At 36.5% G+C, this 10735-nt stretch overlaps 1 protein-coding gene across 1 annotated transcript; it reads right to left on the reverse strand.

The window, feature by feature from the left end:
• Positions 1–1227: 1227 nt before the first annotated feature.
• LOC124372461 (reversion-inducing cysteine-rich protein with Kazal motifs-like) lies at positions 1228–10732 on the reverse strand (the record flags this gene model as incomplete). The annotated part of the gene is made up of 9 exons (XM_046830863.1): positions 1228–2251; positions 2756–3012; positions 4650–4777; positions 4919–5073; positions 5877–6069; positions 6270–6479; positions 8262–8542; positions 9292–9568; positions 10612–10732. Coding segments are annotated over 9 exons (2025 nt in total), but the record flags the coding sequence as incomplete, so codon positions are not given.
• Positions 10733–10735: the final 3 nt, after the last annotated feature.

Below are 10735 nucleotides of genomic sequence, written 5' to 3' on the forward strand. Positions count from 1 at the left end.
TCACAGACTAATTCAATATGGCAACCACGGCTCGTATGAGAAGTGTCAACACAGATAACAAAACAGAGATGTGTTGAAATAACATTTACAGTTTGATAACAGACAACAGCAAACTGTATAATAGACAGTTGCCTCTTTCTTCAACTCCCAGAACAAACACTTGGTTATCATTTCTTTTTAGACTTCACTGGCGAAAAAATCCAAATCGGCCATATAGTAAAATTGTCATCTAAAATTTTACCTATATTAGGACAATGGAAATTAAACTCTCGTTGTTTTATTGGTTTCCAATTTAAAAGAGCCGATTATCAATTATTTGTATTTTAACTCCAATTTGAATTTTGGATCAAGTAAAAAATATTGTAATCACATAACATTTTTAATACACTAATATCAATACCATCCAGTGTCAATACCAATAACCAACAAACAAATATAACATAATCATCTTATTTCATTGTACAATTTAATTGCATTGGATACATTAAGAATTCGTTGTAACGTGTGTTACAATTATCAATATTTTCTGTTTACGTATGTTTTACAAAATTGGCACTGTATGAAATCAAACAATAAGATGCTTTTCAGTAAAAAATTAACACGAGCTTTATCAAACCTGGTAGAGTCTTCCTTCTTTGAACATCTTCTATTATAAATAGTCTACTAAGAAAGACTGTACCATACTTTGAAGGTATATATTATTCACGATGAAAATAAGAAGCTAGGACATTCATAAAGTACTATAATTACAACTTGTTTATATATATTTGGCACATCTAGTTGACGCAGAATAAATTCTTTATATTTACATTATATTACAGTAGGATAATTACTACACAACAAGGATCTCTTATAAAATAAACTAATAGTTCAGGAGCCAAGTGCCAATATGCATTGTATTGGCACACAATCACATTTGTTTATTGAAATTCATATAGGAATTTTTCCTAAGAAATAAATCAATCATCAGCCATGTTAGTCTAGTGAAAATCAAAATTGGACGGTACCAAAATGGTTAAGAATATGAACAATTTTCTTTTTCTCAGTTCAAGTTTTTTTTAGCATAATACACTTCAAACAAATTATCAGATATAGTAAAAGGATCAAATCAGTATCAGCAAACTATACACAGACCCTGTGAGTGACATCTTTAAATAGTTGTCCGAGAGAGCAAAACAAATATTTATCTGTCTAACATCGGTTTAAGATAAACTATAATTTAAAAAAAAAAAACATACTTTCGTAGTTTTACCCTTTTTCGTACCCTCCCATTTTGACCTCTGCCAAAACTAGTATGGCCGACGATCAAATTTCTTTATTTAGGAAAAAATTCTTCATCGATTTCAATAACAACCAGATTGTGTCATTATACAATACAAAACTTTTGGGTTAGGCTTTAAATCTTATACTCTTTATTTTAACATTTCTAGGTTCTTAAAAAGTTAGTAATCTGTAAAAAACATCTATCAGAATAAAATTGAGCTGTCATTTTAAAAAAAGGAGTCGTGTTTATTACAGTGGCTTTGATAAAGAGTTGTTGAGTGGAAAACTAAAGTTAAGGAAGAGTCAAGGATATGCTCAAAGATATTGAGCTCCATAATAACATGTCAGGCATGTCCCGCTGTCAGCTGTGTCTCCATAACGTGACGTCACTGCGTGCCTTGGTAATTTTCACCAACAATCTTTGACATTACTGGTGGTAGTAAGGGATCGGTACTTTTACACGGGTACTGATGATATAGCAAATCTAACTCCGGTACAGTCTTCAAGTGTTATCAAATTTGGTAATTTTAAAGACCGTGGTCTCTAAGAATCTTTGGGCTCAGAAGGGTGGGTGAAGGAGAGTAGCTAACTCCAGCACCTGAGCAGAAGGAACAGCGCAGGGGTGAGGGCGAGGGAGGGAGTGGGCCAAAGGGCCTTGCCCCCGCTTACCACCACGTTGTGTACGACCCTGGCAGCCGTCAGTGTACCCACGCTGAGCTCGGACACGAGCTTGGGGCTGGCCAGTCGCACCAGGTTGGAGAGCTTCTCCGCCTCGCTCACGCATGCCTGCAGCTGCAGTAGAGAAGGCGCCGGCCTTACGGGAACGACCAGCACCAGGATGTCGAGCTCCACGGTCAGGTGACCTCGTACCGTACACTCGGCTACAGTCACGTGGCGGTCCAGAGCTCTCAGGACTGCCTGGAGTGTCAGCGCCCGTATCGCCTGGGTGGACTTCAGGGCGTACAGAGCCCTGTCCACTTGTTTCTGGCTGCAAAAACACAATGTAAAAGAAGAATTAAAAATTTAAACTTTATACGCCTCAGTATAGTGTTTTATATTGGCCAAACAAATCATTATAACCCAGCAGGATCAATTACTGAATATGACACCAAAACCAATACTGTAACGGTTTACACTACTGTAAGTTCTAACTTATGTGATTGCTTCAATATTTTTCAGTGGGAAAAACGATGCAAAATGCCATTCACCATTTTCCACTGCATACTTGTAAGTGGTTTTTGAAAAAGATCAGAATAATAAATAACTAAACAACGTAAAAAATGTTGTATTATTATTTAATAAAAAATAGTCTTATGCGCAAAAATTAAAAACATAACGTAACGTATTAATGATATCCAATTCCAATATATACACAGCGTAAACTGTTTGTATATAAGGTTCAAAAAGAATTTTCAAATGGCTTCTCCTTTATTATTCAAATATATCTGCATTATGTATGAGTCCCTTGTGATTCTCCTGACTCCAACATTACCTGTAGAGGACTCTAATGGCTCCTGCGCAGACTGGACAGCACGCTCCTGGGGGAGTGACACCCAGACACCCAGGGCTGGCCAGGGGCGGACATATCACGGGGGAACTGCACTGTTGCTTAGCTTGTGTGTCTATCAGCCCCACGGCCAGGCAGGGGCCCGGGTAGTCCACCAGCACATTCCTGGCCACTGCGGCACACTCAGAACTGTATGTGTTGCCGTCGATTCCGCACACCACTCCAGTCCGTCTACACCCACTCTGTAAAGAATAATACCATGGACCTATTACAGGCAAGTAAGAAAAACTTTGGTCCGTAATACAATTCAAATTTTTAGAATATTTGATAAAATCAAGAACAATTAAAGTAACAGTTTCGTATATATTTACCGCACTCAAATTACGAGACATGCATAATTGACTATCCACGCCAGTTTTGGCTAAGGTCCGTCCAAAGATAATAGTTTCCATATCAGTCTCTTAATTTACAGTTTCCATCGATTCTGTTTCATATTGGGCATTTACCTTAATATCGACCTTAGGATTCTACCCATTGAGTCAAATTAGTTAGGAGGAATGACAATTTAAGTCAACAAACATCAAATGACAGCAAACATTGAAAGACATCTTAAAAAAAAACCATCAGATATCTAGATACTAGTAATATCATCGTCAGACAACTATATAAAGAGACTGGAAATCACCATTTTAACGGTCTATACATAGTAATCTGACACTTTTAACAATTTGTTACTTATCTAATGTCAGTTTTATGTTCGTAAAGCTATAAATGTAAAATATCATAAACAATATCAGACATACCTATAGTTTATATGTTTATAAATACATTTATGTATTTTACATATGTTGTTTATTAATAACTGTTCCACGGCTCTGTTCACTTTACTATGCTACTCATAAAACAAATCATAATTAATATGTTTTACAGAATGTGAGCCAGCACTGGAAAATAGTTATAAATAAGTTAACTGGTGAGGGAGGGAGGCAATCTGTTGGTAAGATAACGTTGATGACGGCACATCATTAATGAAGATGGTGATGATGCGTTGGAGGTAATCGTTATCTTATCTAGGTACTATCAGAGGCGCATATGGCACAGATAAACCACAGTTGTCCTATGCATAATAAACATCCGTAACACAGCCATCCATAACATCCATAATGAACATTAATTGTAAAATCCTCTATCATAACTCTTTTAAAGGAACTTGCGGTTTGAAGGTTCATCAGGTTTTGATCGTTTTAATGTAAACATTATCAAACCCATTACATATTATTTCATTTTCACAATGCGCACTTTTATAATTAATCATAGTTTCAGCAAGGAACATTCCTAAGAAAGATTATCCAAAGAAAATGTTATTTTTATTAATATTTAAGAAAAATACGTACCTTAGTAAATTAACATTCGCCTTATGGATTTGCTTTCATCAATTCCAATATCATAGATAATCTTATTAAAGCTAGATTTATAAAATATGCATATGAAATCTCTTTTGTCAACTACGAGCAAAGTTAGCAGTAAACTGTACATACTGTTTTACAATAGTGCACAATATTTTAGTTTAGTGCAATATTTAAGCTATCTTTCGTTTGCAAAGTTCTGTAAGTGGTTATTAAAATAAATAACAACAGTTATCATTTTTCCCTGTAACCAATAAAATCCAAGTACATCTCGGAATTTTCAAACCGTACAGGTATGGTTCTAAATGTATGGTCCCTCACACTTATTTACATAGACATCTATTACACCTGTATTATTGTTTAATACAAAATTGACCTAATTCTAAAATATTAATTTCTTTGATTATGAAACTAACAATCTGATTTATTGCCCACCCAGCGTCATCTTAAGATACACTTACAAAGTAACTTACCAGACAGGGGCCGTGGTAGGCGAGGGTCTTGCCGTAACGCACGAGGTAACAGGTGTTGGGATGTTGATGGCCGTCTGTGTCGCAGACAGGGTTGCTCTCCTGAGTGTTACACGCGTCTCGCACATTCACTATAACAGGATCAGCGTACAGGATCAGGATCAAGATAAACACCGCAACTTTCGCTAACGAATAACAAACCATTTTTAAAATAAAGTCCATTTGTGGAGCTATTTGTGAACGAAATTAATCACTTCAATTGAATTTCTTACCGCACTGATGCTGCGGGCACGGACTGTGCAACAAGGACAGACACACCCTCTTTGCTGGTATACACGCCTCTCCCTCATCACAGGGGTTACCGGTGCAGGGGTCCTTCTCCTCGCAGGAGCCGAACTCAAAATCTGAGTCATTTAACCCTGAACACCTGCAACAGACCGTTTATTTTACATTGAGCAAGAGTACTACTCATTTTGTCCATTGCAAAATGGTTAGAAATAAAATCAAAATTTTATTTAAAAATGCTTTAAATACGTCTATATAGTTTCCTTCAAAATAATTTGCCGTACGCGTATTTGTCTCATAATTGAATGACGGACAACATAATAAGTAATGTCTAAACTGATAAATAGTACCATCACATGTGTATAAACAAATTATATACTTTCCATATGTATAAGAATGATTGAAAATGCGTAGTTATATACAAAATGAAATGTACGATTGCTTCAATTACCTAATATATCGCTTGAGTAACTAACTTTATGTAATATAATTTAAATTCGTTAAAGTATAAGAAAATGTAATTATTAATAGATAAACCAAGAATAAATTGTCATATCCCAATATTTCTATAATTGTATGATTAGGCAACTTACAAAACACTCTACCTATATAAATTTACGGAATAGACACTTGCCGTAAATAATTATAAAAGCAGTGTTATATATTTGACTCGATAGAGTTAATAATGTTTCGTTGTGATGTAGGTATAGGCCGTTACTAGCTGTGCCTGTTTGTGATGGGCTAAAACTATGTTACAATTTGCAATATTTTAAAGTTAAAACTATATAAATCATAAATTCAATATTTGCGGGAAGGTATAACATACAAAACAATTAAACATCCTTCATTGTGTAGGCTATAATTGAATTTATATGTTATTTTATGTTCCAAAGCTAAATTTTAATTTCCTAAAATAAAATCAAATATTGGGCGTGGGTCACTAACTTGGCTAGACAGGCGCTAGGGTAGGTCCTGCCGTTTCTCCCGCAGACAGGAACGTGGTGTGGGGGACAGTTGCACGGCAGACTCGTGAAGGCCACGTCCCTAAGTCCCATGTCGCACTGTTTCTTGGTGCAAGTCATCTCACCCGCGTAGCAGCTGCAGAAGTTGCACTCGATGTAGAACGAGCTGCCGTGCTCTGCAAATAAAGCTTCTATAAAATCCCTAACTTTGAGTTTCATTGGACAAAAGATTAACGTGAGCAGGTTACTTCCAATAAATTTAAAATTGGATATAAAATTTACTACATGACAATACCCATCCAATCCAATTCAGGGGGGATTCTGACTGTATTTAAACAACGACTTATTAAATTCAAGTTCTAAAACATCGCCTCACCTTGCCGGTTACTACCGATCCAGCAATCCTCTAAAGGAAAGCACGGCATGGGTTGACAGTTTTCAATCTTGAGGTGGTTGTCAAGGTCCCTGCTGCCGCCATCCAGACACTGGCAGATCTTCAGGCAGCCCCTGTTCCCGCTGGATATCGGGATCCTGACGTAAGAGCCCACAGGCACAATGTGCTGAGACACTTCACCGAGCTTGCAGCCTGAACAGTGAAAACATAGTGATATACATATTGATAAACTGCAGTGAAACTCTATTTTGAACATTATTACTATGCAAGGCGTCAGATAAAGTGATGCGTGGGCTGTGGTGTGTCGTAGGTTGTGAATCAGTGTTGACGATCTATACAAATCTAGGCTTAGTATATCCTTAATAACGTAAAGGTTTTTATCAACATATATCACGGAAGTGGGAAAATTACTCAAACGAGAAGTCTGCTATATAGAAGTTCCACATGATAAATTATTAAATACAAAATTAGGCTTAATAATATTTTTAATCATACCAGAAAACTAAATAAATAATAGTGTTTTTTACCCTTTCTTTTTTGAAATACATGAGGCTCCATTAACAAGGAAGTAAAATCTCTCCGCGTTTTTTTATTTCTTTATGCTGTTTCATAACATTTTTCGATGGCACATGCAATGAAATAATAATAAATATTAAAAATGGGTTAACTGTTGGTAAACTCCGATTTCACAAAAATGTACTCTAATGTATGTATAACAGATAATTATAAATTTCCAATTTATTATTAAATGTTCTGAATAAAATAACAAGTTACGAAATTGTTGCTAATTGTTGCATATATTGTTCTAAAGTTTATGTACATTTAGACTTACCCAATTATTTTATTGAAGTTTACTCAGCTCTTTGGAATCACTGTATTTGTTCGAAGAAATTATTTCTAGTTTTTTTTTTTTTTTTTTTTAATTAATTTCTATGTGTAGCTGTTCTAAGAAAACAGGCAATGGCGAATTTGACTACTTCGGTATGTTTAAATTTTCAATATTTAATTACACTATTCATAATTTGTTTAAACTGTCTAAACCATAGTACTTTTGGAATTCTTCTTCCATTATTTTAACCACGTTTGACCGCTCAGGGGTTGGATTTATTTACTTCCCCTTTGGAAATACTCGCTAACCTATCAGGTTCATTATTGGAATAAATAAGGTCTCGTGGATGGTCGTATTTGAATTTCGAGTTAATTTTCTGTTATTTACCTCTAAAGGCAATATTTCCAGTAAGTATTTTTTTTAATATCCATTTTCTGAAATAGGACTTTAACTCTCCACACTCGAATTCAGTTCTAATTCATCATATAATCTGTAGTATTTAGACAACTTTAAATGTTCTACTTCTCAGTCTTAAGTATCTCAAAAATGATTTCAGCGCTGAGTACGCAAGTCATCTTTATTTTTACAGCTTTTTTCCTTAAAAACGCATAAAGATTTACAGCTAAGCAACAAAGACTAGATTCTTTGCGTGACAGCTGTTGTTGATGGCTAGCCATAAAAGCCTTGAGAGACCGCTTAAAGCTCACATTGTTAATTTTTAATTTAAAATGGAGAACTTAGTTTTATGTTTGATCCACTAAGGTCAGAAATAAAGCCACGGACTTGAAAACCTGCTCTCTTGATTTCATTTACCACGCCAAGGAGAAAATTTTTGTCTACTCCTTTGTAAAAAAAAAACATTGGCTAAACTGTCCGTCAGCACATACTTTCGAGTATTACTAGGCTATTATGTTCCACAATACTCAAAACAGGTAAATTTATAACTGAACGGACTCTTTTTGAAATAAGTTGGCAAGAAACAGAATGAAACCATTTTGGTTGTTTATGCAATGTCTATATAACAATATAAGGCAATATGTTAGTTTTATACTACTTTTGTAAATTCGTGATAGTTCCTAAAAGTAAAGTTTTGTGTTTGTATGTTAAAAATTATACAAAACTCTCTACGGAAGGTAAACACTGACCATCAGAGCAGGAGTAGGGCTGACAGGAGCGTAAGGGTTGACAGTATCTGTTGACCGCGCAGACCTGGCCGATGTTGCAGGGATCACCCTTGCAGGGCTGGGTCACTTGGTCACTGGGAGGGCTGTAGGGCTGGTCGCTTGGCTCCAAGTATGGCTCCAGTGATACGCAAGGAGTGTTAGGGTTGTCAGGGGACAGGCGGCTGCAGATAGAGGCGGCCGAGGTGTCAGCTGGCATGCGCGTCCAGTCCATACACTGACTCAGCAGGTTGAAACAGTCCTGCCTGTTGAGAGGTCAAAGAATATCAGAATGTGATTTAAGAAAGTTAAAGGAAGTGGGGTATTGTATAACCAACCGAAGCCAGGGATAAGAAGCCCTCTCACATTTACACTGAGGACTAATCGGTGATTTTCGCAAGACCACCAACTCCGGGCAGGCAGGCTGCTTGCAAGGACAGGATCGCTCAGCCGTCACCTACTCAAACAGCAGTCACGCTCGACGTTGTTTGATTCTTGCGATAGCCCTTGTACCCACTACACTGCATTATTTGTATTAAATGGTTTTAATAAAAACAACATAAATAACGCTAAATCTTTTATTAGTAGATTGGATACAACATCAAATTTGTGACAGCATTAACCCTAAAAACTTGTTAGTAAAAACCCACTTTTCAGAGTTGAAGACACCCATTTTGCAGCTTTCCTGAAATATGTTTCTTAGTAAACCAATTTTCATGTTGCAAGTGCTAAGGTAGTCATTAACAAAGTTATTCAAAACATCTATTTAAGTAGACCTACTTTTATTACAAGCTGAAAGCTTTTACTAGAGACTTAGACACCGGTATATTAAAAGCAGGATCTGAAACGACCTTGAGTTAAAAGCCATACATTGTTAAATGTCCCTGTAAAGGTTTTCTTTAAATATGTAGAAATATTAATTTGAGACAGAATAAGTTTTTATGTCTATCACTTTAAAAACGTATGAACCCAAGACCTACAGGGCTTTGCAAGCTTACGGAATTTCAAGGTGTACCTGCAGATCCTGTTGGTGTGGGACGTGCGGTGACACGGTTTGATCTGCAGCGTGCAAGCCACAGCCTTCCAGGTGAGTGGCGAGCAATGTGAGATGTTGCGGATGGGGATCTGCAGGCCGGGCAGCGTCAGCACTCCCTTGCTTGTCCACAGCGCCACGTCATTGCGGGCAGCGTCATCCGCCTGAACCGAGCAACTGCGGAACAGTTCCGTGGGCCGGTTGTTGAAGTTGGTACAGTAGCTCAGGCCGTCACAGCCCAGCTCGCACGGCTCCTCCACTGCGTCAAGGGGCAAATTGTCAACATCTACTTTAGTCTCACTACAATAGACTTATTATATCTATGTTGCCGCGTCTTGTTCTGTTATTTCGGTTACGATTAAGAAGTGAACAGATTACTAATTACAGGGAAAGCGTTTCTAAAGTTTTCATGCTATAGTCTAAAAGCAATGATATCTTCTATTGTGACAATCAATATTAACTAATAACTAAAGTTATGACTTTATAAGAGAAATGATTATCTATCCATTTTAAAATATTTGTCTGCATTTTTGTTTTGAGGAAAATATTTTATTATAAACTGTTATGGTGTACTACGGATATTGATCTTACATTTCTTTCAAGAGTTTATAGATTTAAAGGAGTGCTTTTAATTAACGGATATTTGACCACAAACCCTATAGCCAGGGTATAGAACAAGTCAGAGATATCCGTAATACTAGTTAAGAATGGGTGGTTTGGTTGGTTTACCGCAGTATACTAAGAAAGATAATATTCAAAGGTTGTAATCATTTTTATGGGCTACCTATAGAACAAGGGCATTTAGAGGAAACAATTAGGATTTACGCACTCTACGGGCAAAGTAGTTTCATGACATATGAACATAAAAACCACTAAAAATTAATATGTGATATAATTCTTAATTATTAGATTGTATTAACTAGACAGAACGATTTTGAAATGACAGTTTTTATTACAAGTAAAGCGAAGTGAAGTATATATAACTCAAAATGAACTGAAGTAGTGCAATTTTGAGTACTATTGCTTGACTGTTACAGAAAGTATTGAAAATAAATAAAATCGCCAATTCAGGCGCCTTTAATACAAATCAACTATTAAAATTCAAGAATTTGTTATTTATGTTCCACACTAAACGTTTCAACTCCAAAGACGATTGAATGTTTAAAATATTGTAAAATAAATCTCCTTCCTTTTGCTTCTTTTTTTCTTCTTTCGAACTCCTTTTCACCCCCCCCCCTTCACAATAAGCGTAAAGCTTATTTACAACGCTTATTCTCTCAAAAGATCATTCCGCTATCGTACCTTCATCGATGCAGTGGAGCAGGCTGTCCTCTGAGAACTGGCTGAGACACTGTACGCTGAACTCCTCCCAGGACTCGGTCCACTCGTTGGAGAAGGTTTTGAGACACAACTTGCGGCAGTTGGC

The sequence above is a fragment of the Homalodisca vitripennis genome, unplaced genomic scaffold, assembly GCF_021130785.1.
Source record: "Homalodisca vitripennis isolate AUS2020 unplaced genomic scaffold, UT_GWSS_2.1 ScUCBcl_3319;HRSCAF=8781, whole genome shotgun sequence".
Classification (NCBI taxonomy): Eukaryota; Metazoa; Arthropoda; class Insecta; order Hemiptera; family Cicadellidae; genus Homalodisca; species Homalodisca vitripennis.